General features: G+C 47.3%; 1 protein-coding gene across 1 annotated transcript; it reads left to right on the top strand.

The window, feature by feature from the left end:
* LOC129843291 (oocyte zinc finger protein XlCOF6-like) lies at positions 1-25,241 on the top strand. The gene is made up of 3 exons (XM_055911915.1): positions 1-278; positions 17,946-18,401; positions 19,190-25,241. The coding sequence occupies exons 1-3, from the start codon at positions 113-115 to the stop codon at positions 20,866-20,868; spliced, it is 2,301 nt and encodes a 766-aa protein (XP_055767890.1). The 5' UTR covers positions 1-112; the 3' UTR covers positions 20,869-25,241.
* Positions 25,242-25,445: the final 204 nt, after the last annotated feature.

Below are 25,445 nucleotides of genomic sequence, written 5' to 3'. Positions count from 1 at the left end.
CACGGAAGTAGGATTGGAGACGAGTTTGTTGGTTTTTTGCATTCCTTTTGTGGAGTAAAGAAAGACATATTGACCGAACTAAATAGACAACCCAACTCTCATTCGACTGAAAATGTCTAAACTACAGTTGTTGCGTGTGTTTTTAAATGATCGTTTAACGGCGGCTGATGTGGAGATTGTCGGGGCAGTTGAGAAAACGGTAGTGGAGTACCAGGAGGAGAATGATCGGCTACGGAGACTTCTGCGGATCACACCGGAGATAAAACTATGTAGAATAGGTTCGTAATCGTATTAAATTATACCTATAGCTAGCTATAGTTCTACTCAATTCTACTTATAAGAGATCACCATTTCAACAATTTTAAGAATTATTTTTTTTTTAATTTGTTTTAATTTTACAGTTGTCTTTGTCACGAAAAGATGATTGAAATAGCTTACAGTTATCTGCACTCGGTTACGTCTAAGAAGGGCGACTAAGAGACAATTTATGCTATGCTTGAAGATGTGGTCGTAGGCGTTGTATGGATGGTGTGACGCAACTCGCGAACCCTCCAGAGGCACACACAGGCCAGATTTGTTTTATTGTTCACCTCTGTTGTCTAGTTTGCCTCTATCTTTTTTTTAATGCAGAAGTTTGTTTTAAACTCACTCAATATCGTTAGCCTGAATGCTAGTGGTTTGAGAGATCTTACAAAAAGTAAAGCTTTATTGTTATATTGTAAACGCAGTAACGCAGATTTTGCCCTTCAGGAAAGTGAAAGTGACTTGAAATGTTGGAAGTCACAATGTGGAGACATGGCCTTTTTCAGTCATGGATCAAACCATTCTGCTGGTGTTTTGACGCTTATCAACAAGTTTAAAGGCGACATTCTAGAATACACATCTGCACAGGTTGGGAGATGGGTCATAGTAACTGTTCAACTTGACAATGTGTATGGACACATGCTTCAAATAAGACCCCTTTTGCCCAACTTCCTAGAAAACGACAGGGTTTACAAATAGTCAGAGGCTTTTCTAATTCTCTCAGGGGATTTTAATGAAACACCCGATGGACTCTGCTGATCGTTTTCCTCCTAGAATGAGTCAAAGCTCTCAAAATAGCAATATCGCCACAACATTATGCAATGATCTCTCTGTTGTTGATGCCGGGCGTTATTTCAACCCGGATGCAAAAGGTTATACCTGGACCAACGAAAATCTAGAATAGATTTCCTAATTCCTCCCGTTTTGTTACAGATGTAGATCATCAGTTGGCTCCCTTTTCTGATCCTCATTTGATTTCCCTGAATTTTAAAGCTACTAAAAAAATCTAAAGGTATTCAAGGATATTGGAAATTTAAACAACACACTTCTTAAACATCCTATTTTCACTGGAAACATCAAATCGTTAGCCAAAGATTATTATTTTTTGCAAGAGAAGACTTGGGTCCAGGAAGTAGAATTCTTCAAATTTAAAGTCAGAGTTGTAGCCATTAAACGTGCCAAAGAGCTGAAGCACCTGAAGAATCTTAGAGAAAAAGAGTTGATGAGCAAGCTTGACAGTTTTCTACAGAAAGATCATCTCAAGAAGAAGAGTCTGTATCTAAATCTTTACAACTAGAATTAGAACAGTTTTACACAGATCTGTCAAAGATCAAGAGCAAAATGGATTGAAGAGGGGGAAAGAAACACCAGTTAATTGCTTTGCACTTGAAAAGAGAAACTACAAAAGAAAATATATAACTGCACTTAAAATGTATAATGTTTTATGCAAAGATCCCATTACAATATCAACATTTGTCAATTCCTTTTATGAAAACCTTTACACCTCACAATTTCAGGAAGATGGTTGTGACATTTGCCACATTCAGAATGATGTCCCTGTAATTGAGGATGATTTCCACTCAGTTTGCGATTCACCTCTGTCAATTGAAGAAATTAGAGAGGCTCTGAATTCAATGAAGAATGGGAAATCTCCTGCCACTGATGGCCTGTCAGTTGAATTCTATAGACAGTTTTGGAGGTTACTAGAGCACACTATTTTTAATGTTTCAAGATTGCATTGAAAAAGGTGAAATGGTCTCCACTATGAAACAGGCCCTTATTTCACTGAAGCCCGATAAAGACCCTTCTCTTATTGACAATTGGAGACCAATTACTTGATTAAATATTGATTACAAATTGATTGCTCTGGTTTATGCCAAAAGATTAATGAAAGGAATAGATACCATTATAAATGAGACTCAAACAGGTTTTTATGAAGGGCCGTCACATAAGCTCTACCATTCGTTCAGTCTTGGACCTTCTAGATCATACAGATGCAATTGACTCAGATGCGGTTGTCTTATTTTTGGACTTCTGTAAATCCTTTGACACAATGGAACATGAATTTCTCTTTAGGTCACTTAAACTTTTTGGGTTTCGGCAATTTTTATTTTGTCAAGGTCATTCGCATGTTTTAAAAAAAATGTATAAATAGTTCTGTTACTAAACCGTAATACATCCAAAAGATTCAGTATCAACAGAAGTGTACGACAGGGATGCCCAATTTTGCCATTTTTATTAATTTTGGTTGTGGAACTTCTACCTCTAGATATTCTGAATAATGCACATTTGTATGGCTTAACCATTTTTAACAAAGAAATCTAAATGTCCCAATTGGCTGATGATACTACTCTTTTGTTAAGAGACAAAGACCAGGTCGCCCATGCCCTTAATGCTATAACTGCATTTTCTATTGCATCAGGATTAAAACTGAACGTTTCTAAATGTGAAATATTATGTCTATATGACTCTGATGATAAAGAAATTAAAAACATTCCTCTAAAGTACGGTGTTAAATATTTAGGAAAACAGACAACATATGAATTTCTCTCCTAAAATGTATAAAACCGAGAATATATTTAATAATTGTCTACAAAGGTATCTTTCTATACTTTGGAGAGTACTTCTGTCCAAGGCAGAGGGGCTGTTTCGCTTTGTGTACCCCTTCATTATCTTTATGTGTAAATGCCTCTACCTGTAAAGAGATCAACAAGACGTTTCTTGACTTGTAAAAAAAATAGGTCAAACAAACTTAAAGAAGTCAGTCCTCTCAAATTAAAGACCCGAAGGAGGTCTGGAAGTGAAGAAGTCAGTCCTCTCGAATTAAAGACCTGAAGGAGGTCTGGAAGTGTTGGAGGTTGTTGACATAAATATCACTTTCCAGATCAACTGGTTGAAAAAATGTTTGGTCAATACAGAATCAATTTGGTATTTAATGCCAAACAATGTGTTTTAATAAGATGGGAGTTTGGGAGGTCAATTTTTACTGAAATGTAATTATATTCCTGAAAGATTACCTGCTAAATTAGCTAGGTTTCACCAACAAGCTTTAATGTCCTGGAAAATATGTATCCTGCACAATTTTTCCCCACATAACATGGGGAAAACTGTAAGGAATAAGTCATTGTTCTACCCCAGCTGGCATGAGAGGAATATTGACTTTGTTCTTGATGTTTTTGACAACAAGGGTAATATTCTCACATATGAACAATTTATAACATTGACAGAGTTTCCAATACCTTTCAGAGAGTTTATTTCTGTGATCAAAGCCGTTCCCAGTGGTCTAACTACACTAATGAAAACTCATCTTAGCTTTGGTGATGATGACAAATCTTACCCAGAACTCAGTTTGGAAGGCGTGGGCTTACTTAAGAAATCTTGTTGTAACAAATACATAAAACACATTTTTTCCATTCAAGGAACCAACTTATGCCTGGAGGAGGGAACTTGTTTTTTGGAACATGCTTATTCCTGACATAGTCTGGGGAAAAAAAGCTTGGTTGATGCCTTACAAATATTGTATACCAAACAAATTTAAGGAAGTGCACTTTAAGATTCTACATAAGATATATCCATGTAATTCTATGTTGTCCAAATTTGCTGATATTGATAATATCTGTGGAGGTGAAAATCTGTGATAGATTTTAAATAAAAATAAAAAAAATACTTATTTACCTTTTTGAACACTATAATAACAAATATTTTGTATTTGAATTTAATTATCTTGTAAAGACATTATCCTTAATAAATAACAACAAGAATAACATATTCCTGGATCGTGTAGATTTTTTTCAGAGTGAATACAATTGGATTAGAATTGTCATATTTAAAAAAAAAGAAAATATAATATTTTTTATGTTATTTATATATGTTATATATTTTTGTATTATTTAGTATTTTTTTGTTTATACCTGTATTATTATTATTATTTGACATGTTTGATGTAGGGATGTAAGTTGTTGATCATTTTGTATAATGAATAAAAAATAAAATAATATAAAAGGCTAAATTGAGCTCTGTACACCATCGCACCTCTCAAATGTTGTGACAATGTGGATGGCGCCATATAGCTCCGCATTGACATGATTGGTTGACGGTAGGTGAGGGCGGGAGATCTTGTAATAAACACAAACTCACTTCCTTGACAACTTCCTTCACAACAGCTCTGCGTTGTTCCGGGAAGCGCAAGAAGTATAAATGCCCGGACATCTGCTGAGGCCGTATCACAGTAAATGCTGCTCGACCAATGCAGATGTCGGATTGACTAATGCGGCGCCTGTCAGCCTAGATCATTACTTTAGCTGTGCAACGGTCGATATGCAATAATTTTAATCTGTACTTGCATACGACGTAGTTTGGGTCCATTCAAAGCGCGGTACATTTTCAACCAACCTTTACTTGCCGATACTTCCTTAATTCTCATCTGGAAGGTAAAGATTTGTATTTATTTAACCTTTAATTTTGACAGGGAGTCAATGCTGAGACCACGGTCTCTTTTCCAGATGAGCCCTCTAGCATCACAATACATCATTTTCATTAGGAATTTAGCAAACTCTCTTATCCAGAGCGATTCACAGTTAGTGCATTTATCTTCAGATAGCTCGGTGGGACAACCACATCTCACAGGCATAGTAAGTACACTTTTCCTCAAAATAGTTATGAGCAAATTCAGAGCTGGGGGGGGGGGGGGGGGGGGGGGGGTCAAGTTCAAGTGCTGTTTGTTTGAGGAAAGTTTGTATTTATATATATATTTGTGTTTTTTTTGTTGGGGGGGGGGGGGGGTGTTTAAGATACTCTTTGAGGAATACAATACACATACAATAAGCATATTAAACTACACATTCATATACGGCAGGTATCCTAGTGGTTAGAGCGTTGGACCTGTAACCGAAAGGCTGCTAGGGATTCGGTTGTTAGAGCGAATCCCCGAGCTGACAAGATAAAAAAATATGTCGTTCGGCCCCTGAACAAGGCATTGTTCCTAGGCCATCATTCTATATAATCATTTATTCTTAATTGACTTGCCTAGTTAAATATAGACAAAATAAAAAAAATATGCACAAAATATGTAGTTATACACAACACACGAAAAGCAAAACACAAAACGGTCATTCTTCAGTAAAAACGTCTCCTAGCAACCATCTGAAATTCCCTAGAGTCACCACTTTCCTCCAAAGTTAAAGTGTATTGCAGATCATTCCACACGTAAGGTGCAAGGAAGTTAAAGGCGGATTTACCTAAATCTCTAGACATCAAAGGAGTCTCCAGAGTTAACCGACCCTGTGAATGGGTTTGATAACTTGTCATTTTAAATCTTAACAGTGAAGTTAGGTAAAGTTGGACGTTTGTGGAGCAGGGCTTTGCAAACAAAATGAGAGTAATGATGTGATCTACGTGACTTCAAAGAGGTCCGGCCAACCTTTTGGTAAAGAATACAGTGATGAGTAATAAAACTGTGTCCTGTGATAAAACGAAGGGCGCTATGACAAACGGCATCCAGGGGTTTAAGAGTAGAGGCAGCTGCACGTTGATAAATAGTATCACCATAATCAACAACTGGTAGAAAGGTTGATTGGACAATCTGTTTCCTGCTGACTAGAGAGAGACACGATCTGTTTCTGTAAAACAAGAAAGACCATTAACGAGCTCATTCGTATGTTTTTTAAACAATAAATCATTGTCAATCCAAGTACCAAAGTATTTGTATACAGGGACTCGTTCGATTATAGAACCAGCCGATGAGTAGAGATGTAATCCGTCTGAGAATCTTAGGAGAACTTGAAAACAAGTATTTAGTTTGGAACGTAATAAGTACCCGTTTTAAATCAGTGAGGGCTTCCTGCACTGCTGCAAAATCAGACGGTCGCCTTGTCTCAGCCAGGTCAGCAGGGGGGGTAATCAGACTGTAGCCTTGTCTCAGCTAGGTCAGCAGGGGGGGTAATCAGACTGTAGCCTTGTCTCAGCCAGGTCAGCAGGGGGGGTAATCAGACTGTAGCCTTGTCTCAGCCAGGTCAGCAGGGGGGGTAATCAGACTGTAGCCTTGTCTCAGCCAGGTCAGCAGGGGGGGTAATCAGACTGTAGCCTTGTCTCAGCTAGGTCAGCAGGGGGGGTAATCAGACTGTAGCCTTGTCTCAGCTAGGTCAGCAGGGGGGGTAATCAGACTGTAGCCTTGTCTCAGCCAGGTCAGCGGGGGGGGGGGGGGGGGGGCGGGGTAATCAGACCGTAGTCTTGTCTCAGCTAGGTCAGCGGGGGGGGGGGGGGGGGGTAATCAGACTGTAGCCTTGTCTCAGCTAGATCAGCAGGGGGGGGGGGGTAATCAGACTGTAGCCTTGTCTCAGCTAGGTCAGCAGGGGGGGGGGGGGGGCGGGGTAATCAGACCGTAGTCTTGTCTCAGCTAGGTCAGCGGGGGGGGGGGGGGGGTAATCAGACTGTAGCCTTGTCTCAGCTAGATCAGCAGGGGGGGGTAATCAGACTGTAGCCTTGTCTCAGCCAGGTCAGCAGGGGGGGTAATCAGACTGTAGCCTTGTCTCAGCCAGGTCAGCAGGGGGGGTAATCAGACTGTAGCCTTGTCTCAGCTAGGTCAGCAGGGCGGGGGGGGGGGGGGGGCGGGGTAATCAGACCGTAGTCTTGTCTCAGCTAGGTCAGCGGGGGGGGGGGGGGGTAATCAGACTGTAGCCTTGTCTCAGCTAGATCAGCAGGGGGGGGGGTTATCAGACTGTAGCCTTGTCTCAGCTAGGTCAGCGGGGGGGGGGGGGGGGGGGCGGGGTAATCAGACCGTAGTCTTGTCTCAGCTAGGTCAGCGGGGGGGGGGTAATCAGACTGTAGCCTTGTCTCAGCCAGGTCAGCAGGGGGGGTAATCAGACTGTAGCCTTGTCTCAGCCAGGTCAGCAGGGGGGGTAATCAGACTGTAGCCTTGTCTCAGCCAGGTCAGCAGGGGGGGGTAATCAGACTGTAGCCTTGTCTCAGCTAGGTCAGCAGGGGGGGTAATCAGACTGTAGCCTTGTCTCAGCTAGGTCAGCAGGGGGGGTAATCAGACTGTAGCCTTGTCTCAGCCAGGTCAGCAGGGGGGGTAATCAGACTGTAGCCTTGTCTCAGCTAGGTCAGCAGGGGGGGTAATCAGACTGTAGCCTTGTCTCAGCCAGGTCAGCAGGGGGGGGTAATCAGACTGTAGCCTTGTCTCAGCCAGGTCAGCAGGGGGGGTAATCAGACTGTAGCCTTGTCTCAGCCAGGTCAGCAGGGGGGGTAATCAGACTGTAGCCTTGTCTCAGCTAGGTCAGCAGGGGGGGTAATCAGACTGTAGCCTTGTCTCAGCTAGGTCAGCAGGGGGGGTAATCAGACTGTAGCCTTGTCTCAGCCAGGTCAGCAGGGGGGGGTAATCAGACTGTAGCCTTGTCTCAGCTAGGTCAGCGGGGGGGGGGGGGGGGTAATCAGACTGTAGCCTTGTCTCAGCTAGATCAGCAGGGGGGGGGTAATCAGACTGTAGCCTTGTCTCAGCTAGGTCAGCAGGGGGGGGGGGGGGGGGGCGGGGTAATCAGACCGTAGTCTTGTCTCAGCTAGGTCAGCGGGGGGGGGGGGGGGTAATCAGACTGTAGCCTTGTCTCAGCTAGATCAGCAGGGGGGGGGGTAATCAGACTGTAGCCTTGTCTCAGCCAGGTCAGCAGGGGGGGTAATCAGACTGTAGCCTTGTCTCAGCCAGGTCAGCAGGGGGGGTAATCAGACTGTAGCCTTGTCTCAGCTAGGTCAGCAGGGGGGGGTAATCAGACTGTAGCCTTGTCTCAGCTAGGTCAGCAGGGGGGGTAATCAGACTTTAGCCTTGTCTCAGCTAGGTCAGCGGGGGGGGGTAATCAGACCGTAGTCTTGTCTCAGCTAGGTCAGCAGGGGGGGTAATCAGACTGTAGCCTTGTCTCAGCTAGGTCAGCGGGGGGGGGGGGGGGATAATCAGACTGTAGCCTTGGCTCAGCTAGGTCAGCAGGGGGGGGTAATCAGACTGTAGCCTTGTCTCAGCTAGGTCAGCAGGGGGGGTAATCAGACTGTAGCCTTGTCTCAGCTAGGTCAACAGGGGGGGTAATCAGACTGTAGCCTTGTCTCAGCTAGGTCAGCAGGGGGGGTAATCAGACTTTAGCCTTGTCTCAGCTAGGTCAGCGGGGGGGGGGGGGGGGGGGGTAATCAGACCGTAGTCTTGTCTCAGCTAGGTCAGCAGGGGGGGTAATCAGACTGTAGCCTTGTCTCAGCTAGGTCAGCGGGGGGGGGGGGGGGATAATCAGACTGTAGCCTTGGCTCAGCTAGGTCAGCAGGGGGGGGTAATCAGACTGTAGCCTTGTCTCAGCTAGGTCAGCAGGGGGGGTAATCAGACTGTAGCCTTGTCTCAGCTAGGTCAACAGGGGGGGTAATCAGACTGTAGCCTTGTCTCAGCTAGGTCAGCGGGGGGAGGGGGGGGTAATCAGACTGTAGCCTTGTCTCAGCTAGGTCAGCAGGGGGGGGGTAATCAGACTGTAGCCTTGTCTCAGCTAGGTCAGCAGGGGGGGTAATCAGACTGTAGCCTTGTCTCAGCTAGGTCAGCAGGGGGGGGGGGGGGGGGTAATCAGACTGTAGCCTTGTCTCAGCTAGGTCAGCAGGGGGGGTAATCAGACTGTAGCCTTGTCTCAGCTAGGTCAGCAGGGGGGGGGGGGTAATCAGACTGTAGCCTTGTCTCAGCTAGGTCAGCAGGGGGGGTAATCAGACTGTAGCCTTGTCTCAGCTAGGTCAGCAGGGGGAGTAATCAGACTGTAGCCTTGTCTCAGCTAGGTCAGCAGGGGGAGTAATCAGACTGTAGCCTTGTCTCAGCTAGGTCAGCAGGGGGGGTAATCAGACTGTAGCCTTGTCTCAGCTAGGTCAGCAGGGGGGGTAATCAGACTGTAGCCTTGTCTCAGCTAGGTCAGCAGGGGGGGGGGGGGGGGGGGGGGCGGGGTAATCAGACCGTAGTCTTGTCTCAGCTAGGTCAGCGGGGGGGGGGGGGGGGTAATCAGACTGTAGCCTTGTCTCAGCTAGATCAGCAGGGGGGGGGTAATCAGACTGTAGCCTTGTCTCAGCTAGGTCAGCGGGGGGGGGGGGGGGGGGGGGCGGGGTAATCAGACCGTAGTCTTGTCTCAGCTAGGTCAGCGGGGGGGGGGGGGGGGGTAATCAGACTGTAGCCTTGTCTCAGCTAGATCAGCAGGGGGGGGGTAATCAGACTGTAGCCTTGTCTCAGCCAGGTCAGCAGGGGGGGTAATCAGACTGTAGCCTTGTCTCAGCCAGGTCAGCAGGGGGGGTAATCAGACTGTAGCCTTGTCTCAGCTAGGTCAGCAGGGGGGGTAATCAGACTGTAGCCTTGTCTCAGCTAGGTCAGCAGGGGGGGTAATCAGACTGTAGCCTTGTCTCAGCCAGGTCAGCAGGGGGGGTAATCAGACTGTCGCCTTGTCTCAGCCAGGTCAGCAGGGGGGGTAATCAGACTGTAGCCTTGTCTCAGCTAGGTCAGCAGGGGGGGTAATCAGACTGTAGCCTTGTCTCAGCTAGGTCAGCGGGGGGGGGGGGGGGGGGGGGGGGGGGCGGGGTAATCAGACCGTAGTCTTGTCTCAGCTAGGTCAGCGGGGGGGGGGGGGGGGGGTAATCAGACTGTAGCCTTGTCTCAGCTAGATCAGCAGGGGGGGGGGTAATCAGACTGTAGCCTTGTCTCAGCCAGGTCAGCAGGGGGGGTAATCAGACTGTAGCCTTGTCTCAGCCAGGTCAGCAGGGGGGGTAATCAGACTGTAGCCTTGTCTCAGCTAGGTCAGCAGGGGGGGTAATCAGACTGTAGCCTTGTCTCAGCTAGGTCAGCAGGGGGGGGGTAATCAGACTGTAGCCTTGTCTCAGCTAGGTCAGCGGGGGGGGGGGGGGGGGGGGGGGGGGGGGGCGGGGTAATCAGACCGTAGTCTTGTCTCAGCTAGGTCAGCGGGGGGGGGGGGGGGGGTAATCAGACTGTAGCCTTGTCTCAGCTAGATCAGCAGGGGGGGGGTAATCAGACTGTAGCCTTGTCTCAGCCAGGTCAGCAGGGGGGGTAATCAGACTGTAGCCTTGTCTCAGCCAGGTCAGCAGGGGGGGTAATCAGACTGTAGCCTTGTCTCAGCTAGGTCAGCAGGGGGGGTAATCAGACTGTAGCCTTGTCTCAGCTAGGTCAGCAGGGGGGGTAATCAGACCGTAGCCTTGTCTCAGCCAGGTCAGCAGGGGGGGTAATCAGACTGTCGCCTTGTCTCAGCCAGGTCAGCAGGGGGGGTAATCAGACTGTAGCCTTGTCTCAGCTAGGTCAGCAGGGGGGGTAATCAGACTGTAGCCTTGTCTCAGCCAGGTCAGCAGGGGGGGTAATCAGACTGTAGCCTTGTCTCAGCCAGGTCAGCAGGGGGGGTAATCAGACTGTAGCCTTGTCTCAGCCAGGTCAGCAGGGGGGGTAATCAGACTGTAGCCTTGTCTCAGCTAGGTCAGCAGGGGGGGTAATCAGACTGTAGCCTTGTCTCAGCTAGGTCAGCAGGGGGGGTAATCAGACTGTAGCCTTGTCTCAGCCAGGTCAGCAGGGGGGGTAATCAGACTGTAGCCTTGTCTCAGCCAGGTCAGCAGGGGGGGTAATCAGACTGTAGCCTTGTCTCAGCTAGGTCAGCAGGGGGGGGGGGGGGGGGGGGGCGGGGTAATCAGACCGTAGTCTTGTCTCAGCTAGGTCAGCGGGGGGGGGGGGGGTAATCAGACTGTAGCCTTGTCTCAGCTAGATCAGCAGGGGGGGGGTAATCAGACTGTAGCCTTGTCTCAGCTAGGTCAGCAGGGGGGGGGGGGGGGGGCGGGGTAATCAGACCGTAGTCTTGTCTCAGCTAGGTCAGCGGGGGGGGGGGGTAATCAGACTGTAGCCTTGTCTCAGCTAGATCAGCAGGGGGGGGGTAATCAGACTGTAGCCTTGTCTCAGCCAGGTCAGCAGGGGGGGTAATCAGACTGTAGCCTTGTCTCAGCCAGGTCAGCAGGGGGGGTAATCAGACTGTAGCCTTGTCTCAGCCAGGTCAGCAGGGGGGGGTAATCAGACTGTAGCCTTGTCTCAGCTAGGTCAGCAGGGGGGGTTATCAGACTTTAGCCTTGTCTCAGCTAGGTCAGCAGGGGGGGTAATCAGACCGTAGTCTTGTCTCAGCTAGGTCAGCAGGGGGGGTAATCAGACTGTAGCCTTGTCTCAGCTAGGTCAGCGGGGGGGGGGGGGGGGGGGATAATCAGACTGTAGCCTTGGCTCAGCTAGGTCAGCAGGGGGGGGTAATCAGACTGTAGCCTTGTCTCAGCTAGGTCAGCAGGGGGGGTAATCAGACTGTAGCCTTGTCTCAGCTAGGTCAACAGGGGGGGTAATCAGACTGTAGCCTTGTCTCAGCTAGGTCAGCGGGGGGAGGGGGGGGTAATCAGACTGTAGCCTTGTCTCAGCTAGGTCAGCAGGGGGGGGGTAATCAGACTGTAGCCTTGTCTCAGCTAGGTCAGCAGGGGGGGTAATCAGACAGTAGCCTTGTCTCAGCTAGGTCAGCAGGGGGGGGGGGGGAGTAATCAGACTGTAGCCTTGTCTCAGCTAGGTCAGCAGGGGGGGGGGGGTTATCAGACTGTAGCCTTGTCTCAGCTAGGTCAGCAGGGGGGGTAATCAGACTGTAGCCTTGTCTCAGCTAGGTCAGCAGGGGGGGGGGGTAATCAGACTGTAGCCTTGTCTCAGCTAGGTCAGCAGGGGGGGTAATCAGACTGTAGCCTTGTCTCAGCTAGGTCAGCAGGGGGAGTAATCAGACTGTAGCCTTGTCTCAGCTAGGTCAGCAGGGGGAGTAATCAGACTGTAGCCTTGTCTCAGCTAGGTCAGCAGGGGGGGGGGGGGGGTAATCAGACTGTAGCCTTGTCTCAGCTAGGTCAGCAGGGGGGGTAATCAGACTGTAGCCTTGTCTCAGCTAGGTCAGCGGGGGGGAGGGGGGTAATCAGACTGTAGCCTTGTCTCAGCTAGGTCAGCAGGGGGGGTAATCAGACTGTAGCCTGGTCTCAGCTAGGTCAGCAGGGGGGGTAATCAGACCGTAGTCTTGTCTCAGCTAGGTCAGCAGGGGGGGGGGGGGGGGTAATCAGACAGTAGCCTTGTCTCAGCTAGGTCAGCAGGGGGGGGTAATCAGACCGTAGTCTTGTCTCAGCTAGGTCAGCAGGGGGGGGGGGGGTAATCAGACTGTAGCCTTGTCTCGGCTAGGTCAGCAGGGGGGGTAATCAGACTGTAGCCTTGTCTCAGCTAGGTCAGCAGGGGGGGGGGGGTAATCAGACTGTAGCCTTGTCTCAGCTAGGTCAGCAGGGGGGGGTAATCAGACCGTAGTCTTGTCTCAGCTAGGTCAGCAGGGGGGGTAATCAGACTGTAGCCTTGTCTCAGCTAGGTCAGCAGGGGGGGGGGGGGATAATCAGACTGTAGCCTTGGCTCAGCTAGGTCAGCAGGGGGGGTAATCAGACTGTAGCCTTGTCTCAGCTAGGTCAACAGGGGGGGTAATCAGACTGTAGCCTTGTCTCAGCTAGGTCAGCGGGGGGGGGGGGGGGGGGGTAATCAGACTGTAGCCTTGTCTCAGCTAGGTCAGCAGGGGGGGGGGTAATCAGACTGTAGCCTTGTCTCAGCTAGGTCAGCAGGGGGGGTAATCAGACTGTAGCCTTGTCTCAGCTAGGTCAGCAGGGGGGGGGAGTAATCAGACTGTAGCCTTGTCTCAGCTAGGTCAGCAGGGGGGGGGGGTAATCAGACTGTAGCCTTGTCTCAGCTAGGTCAGCAGGGGGGGTAATCAGACTGTAGCCTTGTCTCAGCTAGGTCAGCGGGGGGGAGGGGGGTAATCAGACTGTAGCCTTGTCTCAGCTAGGTCAGCAGGGGGGGTAATCAGACCGTAGTCTTGTCTCAGCTAGGTCAGCAGGGGGGGGGGGGGGGGGGGTAATCAGACTGTAGCCTTGTCTCAGCTAGGTCAGCAGGGGGGGTAATCAGACTGTAGCCTTGTCTCAGCTAGGTCAGCAGGGGGGGGGGGGGGGTAATCAGACTGTAGCCTTGTCTCAGCTAGGTCAGCAGGGGGGGGTAATCAGACTGTAGCCTTGTCTCAGCTAGGTCAGCGGGGGGGGGGGGGGGTAATCAGACTGTAGCCTTGTCTCAGCTAGGTCAGCAGGGGGGGTAATCAGACTGTAGCCTTGTCTCAGCTAGGTCAGCAGGGGGGGGGGGGGGGGGTTAATCAGACTGTAGCCTTGTCTCAGCTAGGTCAGCAGGGGGGGGGGGGTAATCAGACTGTAGCCTTGTCTCAGCTAGGTCAGCAGGGGGGGTAATCAGACTGTAGCCTTGTCTCAGCCAGGTCAGCAGGGGGGGCAATCAGACTGTAGCCTTGTCTCAGCTAGGTCAGCAGGGGGGGGGGGGGGGGGGGGGGTAATCAGACTGTAGCCTTGTCTCAGCTAGGCCAGCAAGGGGGGGGGGGGGGGGTAATCAGACTGTAGCCTTGTCTCAGCTAGGTCAGCAGGGGGGGGTAATCAGACCGTAGTCTTGTCTCAGCTAGGTCAGCAGGGGGGGGGGGGGGGGGGTTAATCAGACTGTAGCCTTGTCTCAGCTAGGTCAGCAGGGGGGGGAGGGGGGGGGGTTAATCAGACTGTAGCCTTGTCTCAGCTAGGTCAGCAGGGGGGGTAATCAGACTGTAGCCTTGTCTCAGCCAGGTCAGCAGGGGGGGGGTAATCAGACTGTAGCCTTGTCTCAGCTAGGTCAGCAGGGGGGGTAATCAGACTGTAGCCTTGTCTCAGCCAGGTCAGCAGGGGGGGTAATCAGACTGTAGCCTTGTCTCAGCTAGGTCAGCAGGGGGGGTAATCAGACTGTAGCCTTGTCTCAGCTAGGTCAGCAGGGGGGGGGGGTTAATCAGACTGTAGCCTTGTCTCAGCTAGGTCAGCGGGGGGGGGTAATCAGACTGTAGCCTTGTCTCAGCTAGGTCAGCAGGGGGGGTAATCAGACCGTAGTCTTGTCTCAGCTAGGTCAGCAGGGGGGGGGGGGGTAATCAGACTGTAGCCTTGTCTCAGCTAGGTCAGCAGGGGGGGTAATCAGACTGTAGCCTTGTCTCAGCTAGGTCAGCAGGGGGGGGGGGTAATCAGACTGTAGCCTTGTCTCAGCTAGGTCAGCAGGGGGGGGGTAATCAGACTGTAGCCTTGTCTCAGCTAGGTCAGCGGGGGGGGGTAATCAGACTGTAGCCTTGTCTCAGCCAGGTCAGCAGGGGGGGTAATCAGACTGTAGCCTTGTCTCAGCTAGGTCAGCAGGGGGGGGGGGTTATCAGACTGTAGCCTTGTCTCAGCCAGGTCAGCAAGGGGGGGGGGGGTAATCAGACTGTAGCCTTGTCTCAGCCAAGTTAGCGGGGGGAGGGGGGGGGGTAGTCAGACCGTAGTCTTGTCTCAGCTAGGTCAGCAGTTGCGTAACATAATAGTATCATGAGGCATAGAGATTAAATGTACCACTTTTAACAGATTGACAAATAGTGAAAAGAACAGGTCCTTCAGAACTCCTTGATGTACTTCAGGAAAAGTCTGACTTTACCCCATCAATCACGATGGCCTGAGTTCTGTCACTGATATGATCATGAAACCGTGAACAGGCGTCAGACCTCAGGCTTATCGAGGACAACTTTATTCAATTAAATAGCATGATAAACAGTATCAACATCTTTAGACAGGTCCACAAACAAAGCAGCACATGTCATTTTAGTGTCTAAAGTATTGAGAATCTCATTAACAACTAATGTGGTGGCTGTAATAGTGCTATGTCCAGGACTGATCCCTGATTGGATGCCCCATGACTAAACCCTGATTGGATGTCCAGGACTGAACCCTGATTGGATGTCCAGGACTGAACCCTGATTGGATGCCCCAGGACTGAACCCTGATTGGATGCCCCAGGACTGAACCCTGATTGGATGCCCTAGGACTGAACCCTGATTGGATGCCCCAGGACCAAACCCTGATTGGATGCCCCAGGACTAAACCCTGATTGGATGCCCCAGGAGCAAACCCTGAGTGGATGCCCCAGGACCAAACCCTGAGTGGATGCCCCAGGACCAAACCCTGAGTGGATGCCCCAGGACCAAACCCTGAGTGGATGCCCCAGGACCAAACCCTGAGTGGATGCCCCAGGACCAAACCCTGAGTGGATGCCCCAGGACCAAACCCTGAGTGGATGCCCCAGGACCAAACCCTGAGTGGATGCCCCAGGACCAAACCCTGATTGGATGCCCCAGGACCGAACCCTGAGTGGATGCCCCAGGACCGAACCCTGAGTGGATGCCCCAGGACCGAACCCTGAGTGGATGCCCCAGGACTGAACCCTGAGTGGATGCCCCAGGGCCGAACCCTGAGTGGATGCCCCAGGGCCGAACCCTGATTGGATGCCCCAGGGCCGAACCCTGATTGGATGCCCCAGGACCGAACCCGGAGTGGATGCCCCAGGACCGAACCCTGAGTGGATGCCCCAGGACCGAACCCTGAGTGGATGCCCCAGGACCAAACCCTGAGTGGATGCCCCAGGACTAAACCCTGATTGGATGCCCCAGGGCCGAACCCTGATTGGATGCCCCAGGACTAAACCCTGAGTGGATGCCCCAGGACTAAACCCTGATTGGATGCCCCAGGACTAAACCCTGAGTGGAGGCCCCAGGACTAAACCCTGAGTGGAGGCCCCAGGACCGAACCCTGATTGATTTACACTCAAAATACATTTCTCAGATAAAAAAAGAGCAAAGTTGTACATTTTTACCAAGGATTCTAGAATCTTATCTAGACCAGGAAGTCTTGAAATGGGGCGATAATGGTTAAGATCTCTACTATCCCGTCCTTATGGAGACCTGATTACCATACTTATGGAATATTTCCTGATATTGTTAAATACAAAAAAAGAGTGGGTTATTGAGCCAACAATAATGGGCGCTGCACACTTGACCAATTGGATCCCGGTTTGTTTGACTGCTGTGGATTTCTTGTCTACTAGCAAAGCATCCCACGACTTATTCTTCTGTAAATAGTCAAAGCAATTATTTTTAGGCTATCATTTCTCTGGTCATTCAGCAGGTTTCCCATGTCAGCATCCAGCCCAATATCATTGTGAATAGGTTTAGAAGTTCTTTGAAAGAGAGAGACAGCCCGCTGGAATAAAATGGTGACTCAATACATCAACGATGACATTTTTTCCCCCCGTGATGAGACTAGTGTCTGAATTCATATGTTGTGGCAGAGAGGACAAAGTAGAACCCTTCAGGGATAATTTATCAAAGGGAGAACATCATATTTGGGGTGAAATGCCCCTTACAGTGGATTTGTGTCTGAAGGCTCACGGTGTCAGAATCTACAATGAACCGTTGTTTACTTCAGCCTTGAGTTAGCATAATTAGCTAGCAGTGTCTAAATCTGTGAATGGAAACGGTTGGACCGTTACAGGAAATACTGCATTGCAAGTTGAAACTTCCTCAAAAACACTTCAAACTAAGTTTGATATTTGGTGGCGGTAGCAGGGATGTTTTTACATACATACTGCTGAAATAAATCACTGTAATATGGTTACGTAGAACTGGAACTAATTCCTGACGTAGCCACAGAGCATTAGGTGCCTCATTTATCAACCCCATAACATGCTTATGCCAATTTTTCACAAATAACTTAGCATTTTTAAAAACATTACCTTGACTTGAGAATGTGCTTATCCTCGCAGACCTTCCACCATGAATAGACACTGTTTTCTAGTGGTGTCTGTATTTGGAATACAAGAAAGCAAAAGCCTTGTGACTCTTATTCATACATTTTTTTTTTAACTGTTAGCTAAATATAATAACAAGATGGAATAATGTGCTGTTAGTGAGAACAGCTAAAACCAATTTATTTATCTTTGCATTCTAAAACAATTAGAAAGGCATCTACAGTGCATTCAGAAAGTATTCAGACCCCTTGATTTTTTTTTCTCATAATTTTGTTACGTTAAACAGTTCTAAAACTGTTTAAATTGTTTTTTTCCCCCGTCATCAATCTACACACAATACCCCATAATTACATCACAATACCCCATAATAACATCACAATACCCCATAATGGCATCACAATACCCCATAATGACATCACAATACACCATAATGACAAAGCAAAAACAGGACCTCAGACTGGGGAGAGAATGCCAAGAGTGTGCAAAGCTGTCATCAAGGCAAAGGGTGGCTAATTTGAAGAATCTCAAATATATTTGGATTTATTTTAACACTTGTTTCTGGTTACTACATGATTCCATGTGTGTTATTTCATAGTTTTGATGTCTTTACGATTATTCTACAATGTAGAAAATAGTAAAAAATGAAGAAAAACCCTTGAATGGCGTCCAAATTACTTTTGACTGATACTGTATGTAAATAAGGTACCTGTTTTTTTTTGTTTTAATACATTTGCACAAATTTAAAAAGACAATTTTTCGCTTTGTCATTATGAGTTATTATGTGTAGATTGCTGAGGATTTACTTTTTAAAATTGTATATATTGTAGAATAAGGCTGTAACGTTTACTTCCTGAAAGCACTGTAGATCAGAGATCTAAAATGTAAGTGTTCTATTTAATTCTGTAGTATATAAATAACCTCTGCTCCTCCTCCTCCTTCCCTCCAGACTCCCTGCAGTTCTCTCTTTCTGTCTCTGAAGAGGAAGTTCCCCCTGAGCAGCAGCACTGTGAGCAGGAGTGGAGCCCCAGTCTGGGACAGAAGGACCCAGAGACCATACAGATTAAAGAGGAACAGGAGGAAGTCAGGACCAGTCAGGAGGAAGAGCAGCTTCAAGGGCGCTTTGATACCAAAGACTCCATATCCACTACTTCCTGTGTGAAAAGTGAATGTGATCAGGAGGACCCAGATCAAGAAGCCATACTAGCTGAATACCCAACTCTCAGTCCACTGAAAACATCTAAACTACAGTTGTTTCGTGTGTTTTTAAATGAATGTTTAACGGCATCTGCTGCTGTGGAGATTTTTGGTGCGGTTGAGGAAACTGTAGCAGAGTACCAGGAGGAGAATGATCTGCTACGGAGACTGCTGCGGATCACACCGGAGATACAACTATGTAGAATAGGTTCGTATGTAGATCTACTGATAGTTTGCAATAGTTCTAGTAAATTAATAAACTGTTTAGGCTTTCAGACAATTTTAACTAGTAGCTTTTTTATAAATAATTGTACTGTGATGGGATAAAAGTAGCACTGACGTACCAATGCTTGGACAGCATCGTCACACATTGTTCCATTGACGAATGTTGAATAAAATTGTATTTTAATGTACTCTATTTCTAGAAAGTTCTTCCTTATGTTGCCCTTCTGACTCCAGTGCTACATTGAAGTAATTCAACGTCTATTTTGTTTTAGCTGAGGACGATGATTTGGTCAAGTGTGAAACGTTTTATCTAGAAACAATTGATCCTTGATTGCGATAAGGTTATTGGAAACCTCGAACACACATTCAGAATTTTCCTAAATATCTTTACAAATATAAGAAGATACACTTTTTTTGTTTTTTTTTAACACAAACCAATATTTTGTTTTGCAGTTATACTAAAAAGTCTGCGTGACTTTTGTACACGTTGGCAGCGGTGTGTTCCATAGTAGGAACCCGAGTGAATGAGAGTAAATACTTAGCTAACTTCACTCAGACATGTTTTAAAGCCTGTGTTTTAAAGGCTGTGTTGTAAAGGCTGTGTTTTAAAGGCTGTGTTTTAAAGGCTGTGTTTTAAAAACGGTGTTTTATTTAATTATGTGGTGTTATGATGATATTCATTGAGATCTATAATTCACATTTGTGATTTCAAGTGTTCTATTTAATTCTGTAGTATATAAATAACCTCCCCTCCTCTCTCCTTCCTTCCAGATTCCCTGCAGCTCTCTGTCTCTGAAGAGGAGGTTCCCCCTGAGCAGCAGCACTGTGAGCAGGAGTGGAGCCCCAGTCTGGGACAGGAGGACCCAGAGACCATACAGATTAAAGAGGAACAGGAGGAAGTCAGGACCAGTCAGGAGGAAGAGCAGCTTCAAGGGCGCTTTGATACCAAAGACTCCATATTCACTCCTTCCTGTGTGAAAAGTTCAATCCCACCATTGGATCCGAACACGTCAATGGGGAAACAGTGTTGCCATGACTGTGGTGAAACTTTTGCTCTGAAAGCTGATCTGCAGAAGCATGTGACTCTCACCAAGAAGAGACCCAGTGAATGTGTCTTCTGCAAAAAACGCTACAACTCCACCTGTAAACTAAAGGCCCATGTCCGACTCTGTCACGGTGTGAAACCTTTCACCTGCCCTGTTTGTGGCAAGACCTTCAAACTAAAGAAATATCTGTCCAGACACATCAGGATGCACACAGGAGAGAAATCATTTATCTGCGGTGACTGTGGGAAGAGCTTCTACCGCAAGGAGAACCTAACTATGCATTTACGGATTCACACAGGGGAGAAACTCTTCATCTGTGGTGACTGCGGGAAGAGCTTCAGTATCAAGAATAACCTAAACATGCATAAACTGATTCACACAGGAGAGAAACCATTTAGTTGTGGTTACTGTGGGAAGTGCTTCAGTCAGAAGGGGGACCTAGGGAGGCATATATTGATTCACACAGGAGAGAAACCGTTTAGCTGTGAAGACTGTGATAAAAGTTTCAGACACAAGGGGTCCCTAACCAAACATATATGGACTCACACAGGAGAGAAACCATTTAGCTGTGGTGACTGTGGGAAAAACTTTTATCGTAAGGAACACTTAACCGTGCATCTGCTGACTCACACAGGTGAGAAACCATTTATTTGTGGTTACTGTGGGAAGAGCTTCAATCAGAAGGGGTCCCTTAAGGCACATATACTGATTCACACAGGAGAGAAACTATTTATCTGTGGTGACTGTGGGAAAAGCTTCAGTCTGAAGAAGCACTTAACTGTGCACATACTGACTCATACAGGAGAGAAATCATTTAGCTGTGATGACTGTGGGAAAAGCTTCGCTCAGAAGGCCCACCTAAATAATCATATACGTACTCACACAGGAGAGAAACCATTTAGCTGCTTTGACTGCGGGAAAAGCTTTAGTCAAAAGGGTGTCCTAGGGAGACACATACTGACTCACACAGGAGAGAAATCATTTAGCTGTAGTGACTGTGGGAAAAGCTTCAGTCTGAAGGACCACCTAAATAAGCATATACTGACTCACACAGGAGAGAAACCATTTAGCTGTTGTTACTGCGGGAAAAGTTTTAGTCAGAAGGGGGTCCTAGTTAGACACATACGGACTCACACAGGAGAGAAACCTTTTAGCTGTTGTTACTGTGGGAAAAGCTTCAGTCAGAAGGTGGTTCTAGGGAGACACATACGGACTCACACAGGAGAGAAACAATTTAGCTGTGGCGACTGTGGTAAAATATTCAGTGTCAAGAGGAACCTAATCAAACACAAACTGACTCACACAGGAGAGAAACAACATGGCTGCTCAGTCTGTGATAAAATATTCACTCAGAAGACTAATCTGCTGAGGCATGTCAAAAACAACCACAAAGAAAGTAAATGAGGACACAGAGAGGGGACTAAGAGAGTATTGAGATACACCTGTGGACCAACTCTAGCTGGTCCTCCTGATCCTGCTCAGTCCAATGTCACAGTAATGATATAATGGGGCTGTTGTCTGAACCTAACAGGTAATGTTGCTACTCTTTGTGTATGAAATGGACAATCTGCAGTTCAGACAACCACCATTTTTTAGGTAAACAACTGAGGGATGGTGTTGGAGAGTTGTAAAACACTAAAATGCATAGATTTGATAAATGGATGCAAGATGTCAAACTATTGAGCTAATGTATCTAATTTGCCTGTAGCTACTTGTTCATTTTGAAAGGGGGAAACAGAAGTGTATACTACAATGTATGATTTGGCAAGTTAGTCATTTAGCTAGCCAAAATATTCTGAAATAACGTGTTAGAAAGATAAGCATGAAAGGGTTATGGTCTGATTGTCTCAACAACCCAAAAAACATATATCTAAGTGTAGGGTACTAAGTGAATTAGAAAATCAATTGTTATTTCTGGTTGCTTATCAAAGTTAGCTGGCTAACTCCTCAAACCAGCTACGTAGTATACCCCTCTGGTTGCTTAGCAAAGTTAGCTGGCTAACTCCTCAAACCAGCTACGTAGTATACCCCTCTGGTTGTTTATCAAAGTTAGCTGGCTAACTCCTCAAACCAGCTACGTAGTATACCCCTCTAGTTGCTTATCAAAGTTAGCTGGCTAACTCCTCAAACCAGCTACGTAGTATACCCCTCTGGTTGCTTATCAAAGTTAGCTGGCTAACTCCTCAAACCAGCTACGTAGTATACCCCTCTGGTTGTTTATCAAAGTTAGCTGGCTAACTCCTCAAACCAGCTACGTAGTATACCCCTCTGGTTGCTTATCAAAGTTAGCTGGCTAACTCATTGATCCTGCTTTGTAGTGTACCCTTCTGGTTGCTTATCAAAGTTAGCTGGCTAACTCATTGAATTGATCCTGCTTTGTAGTGTACCCCTCTGGCTGCTTATCAAAGTTAGCTGGCTAACTCATTGATCCTGCTTTGTAGTGTACCCCTCTGGCTGCTTATCAAAGTTAGCTGGCTAACTCATTGACCCTGCTTTGTAGTGTACCCCTCTGGCTGCTTATCAAAGTTAGCTGGCTAACTCATTGATCCTGCTTTGTAGTGTACCCCTCTGGCTGCTTATCAAAGTTAGCTGGCTAACTCATTGACCCTGCTTTGTAGTGTACCCCTCTGCAGTTAAAACAACAACAAAGTGGGCACCCGCCAATGTTTTGCTAAACAGCTGAGGGAAAGGGGTTGGAGAAATGTAAACACTCAAATTCAGACAGATTTATGATAGTTAATCTTATGTATTACATTAAATATTGCACAATTTACCATATCAGTGCAGACAAGCGTCAGAGCCAGTGTAGTAGGATTCTATCTTAGTCCTGTATTGACGCTTTGCCTGTTTGATGGTTCGTCAGAGGGTGTAGGATTCCTTATAAGCGTCCCGCTCCTTGAAAAGCGTCAGCTCTAGTCTTTAGTTCAGTGCGGATGTTGCCTGTAATGCATGGCTTCTGGTTGGCGTATGTACCTACGGTTTGTGTGGACGATGTTGTCGATGCACTTATTAATGAAGCCGGTGACTGATGTGGTATCGGATGGATCCCTGAAGCTTGGCTGCAACCCTTCTAAGCCTATGCTGCCCTTCAGTCACTAAACCTTTTGCGCTTATGGAAACATATATTATCCCAGATACTACGCCAGCTGCTCTCTGCATCTGACTGTGTGTTCTTTCATTGTCTGAGAGCGTCTGGTCGTCACGGTGGTGGCACGGGGCTACTTATTTCTCTTAAATGGAGATGTTCTATTTTATCCCTCACTCACCTGTCCATCTCCTTATTCTGTCCCATATTTCCTCCCGTCTGGCTCGGTACTCCCCTCCTGCTCCGTGGCTGAGTGACTCATTGCGAACTTACAGAACAGAGCTACGGGCAGCTGAGCGAAAATGTGGAATACTTCCGGAGGACCTTCACTCCCTCCCCTCTACCTTGTCTTCCTTTGTATTCACTGCTAAAGCCACTTTCTCTCTAAATGTCAAGCTTCTGCCTCTAACCCCAGAAACTATTTTCCCTCCTTAATCCGCTACACCTCCCTCCTCCTGTGGACCAGTTTATCAAGAAGGTTGACGACATCCTCTCATCATTCACTCAGCCTATTGAGTCCACTGGTCCCACTCACACATGCAGTGGTTCCTCAATTAAACGTTTTGAGTTTATGCCGCGACCGTTTGTAGTAGATGGTGGCATTCTGTCATTGCACAACACTATCACAAGGGGGAGTTAGAACGCTGATTTATCCGTAGTCTAAACTGTGACAGAAATGTATTATATTTTCCTGAATTAATGGATGTGTTTTCAGTCTGAGAGTCTCTCTTCTCTGGCACTAGTCCTGCATCAGGCCACAACAAAACACAAAATCTGGCGGTGGTCCTGGAGTTGAGAGAGAACTTAGATAAATACAAAGGCCCAAACACACTTGACATGTGGACCGACGATTTTCGAAAAATAGGCAAGGTGGGCTTTCAGTTTCTCTATTTTATATTTTGAGACAATTCAAAACATACACATACAAACAACAACTACATCACACCCCCATCTCCAGACCCACCTGCTCACACCTCCATCTCCAGACCTACCTGCTCACACCTCCATCTCCAGACCCACCTGCTCACACCTCCATCTCCAGACCCACCTGCTCACACCTCCATCTCCAGACCCACCTGCTCACACCTCCATCTCCAGACCCACCTGCTCACACCTCCATCTCCAGACCCACCTGCTCACACCTCCATCTCCAGACCCACCTGCTCACACCTCCATCTCCAGACCCACTACATCCCACCTCCATCTCCAGACCAACTACATCCCACCTCCATCTCCAGACCCACTACATCACACCTCCATCTCCAGACCAACTACATCCCACCCCCATCTCCAGACCCACCTGCTCACACCTCCATCTCCAGACCCACCTGCTCACACCTCCATCTCCAGACCCACTACATCCCACCCCCATCTCCAGACCCACCTGCTCACACCTCCATCTCCAGACCCACCTGCTCACACCTCCATCTCCAGACCCACCTGCTCACACCTGCATCTCCAGACCCACTACATCACACCACCATCTCCAGACCCACTACATCACACCTCCATCTCCAGACCAACTACATCACACCTCCATCTCCAGACCAACTACATCACACCTCCATCTCCAGACCAACTACATCACACCTCCATCTCCAGACCAACTACATCACACCTCCATCTCCAGACCAACTACATCACACCTCCATCTCCAGACCAACTACATCACACCTCCATCTCCAGACCAACTACATCACACCTTCATCTCCAGACCAACTACATCACACCTCCATCTCCAGACCAACTACATCACACCTCCATCTCCAGACCAACTACATCACACCTCCATCTCCAGACCAACTACATCACACCTCCATCTCCAGACCAACTACATCACACCTCCATCTCCAGACCCACTACATCACACCTCCATCTCCAGACCAACTACATCACACCTCCATCTCCAGACCAACTACATCACACCTCCATCTCCAGACCAACTACATCACACCTTCATCTCCAGACCAACTACATCACACCTTCATCTCCAGACCAACTACATCACACCTCCATCTCCAGACCAACTACATCACACCTCCATCTCCAGACCAACTACATCACACCTCCATCTCCAGACCAACTACATCACACCTTCATCTCCAGACCAACTACATCACACCTCCATCTCCAGACCAACTACATCCCACCTCCATCTCCAGACCAACTACATCACACTCCTCCACACGGCCTCAAACTGCACCATTTTCTTTCTCTCCGTCGCCCACAAACACTTTCAACATTTGGATAATTAAGCTATTAAGATACATTTGGATAATATAAAGGCTGACATTTTGTTGATTTTAATACATCAAACTCCACCCATAGCATGGATTATGATAACCTAATGACAAATAAAGTGAGTTTCTGAAACACGGAGTCCTTCTTTGTTGATGGAAAGAAGACACTGAATGAAGAGAGTCCAGTGAGAATTTGTCAGCATAAAGCTGAGTGATTCGTTAATGGCTTTGGATCTAAATAAATAAATACCAACATTCTTTCTGATCGATAAATAAATGTTTTGACCAAGTTAATCTGCTCATGTTGTGTGTGTTCGGTTATTTGTGACATTGTGGTTACAATGAACACCATTTCTAACTCAATATCACAGACCAGATTTTCCCTCACAAAAAAATGCATGAAAAGATTGTGCATAAAAATAAAACAAATAAAATTCAATCATATATTTGTACCTCTGTTGTGTTTTATTTACATGATGACGATGATGTAATAATGATGATGATGGACAGCTGGAGGAATTTCAAAAACATGTTTTAAAACACTTGTTTTTCACAAGTGTAACAGGTTGTGAATTCTTCGTACTTCAATTTATTTACAAAATGGTTGTTTAATAGCCCGGCTACTGTAGGTGGGAAAATCCCCCCAACTTGCAATG

Source organism: Salvelinus fontinalis, unplaced genomic scaffold (genome assembly GCF_029448725.1).
Source record: "Salvelinus fontinalis isolate EN_2023a unplaced genomic scaffold, ASM2944872v1 scaffold_0106, whole genome shotgun sequence".
Classification (NCBI taxonomy): Eukaryota; Metazoa; Chordata; class Actinopteri; order Salmoniformes; family Salmonidae; genus Salvelinus; species Salvelinus fontinalis.
Note: the sequence above shows the minus strand (reverse complement) of the source record. Positions and strands in the feature narration are given on the sequence as shown.

Coding starts and splice junctions, on each gene's coding strand:
- LOC129843291 (XM_055911915.1), top strand. CDS start 113: ATGTCTAAACTACAGTTGTTGCGTGTGTTTTTAAATGATCGTTTAACG. Junction 279..17,945: donor GATAAAACTATGTAGAATAG/GTTCGTAATCGT, acceptor CCTTCCCTCCAG/ACTCCCTGCAGTTCTCTCTT. Junction 18,402..19,189: donor GATACAACTATGTAGAATAG/GTTCGTATGTAG, acceptor CCTTCCTTCCAG/ATTCCCTGCAGCTCTCTGTC.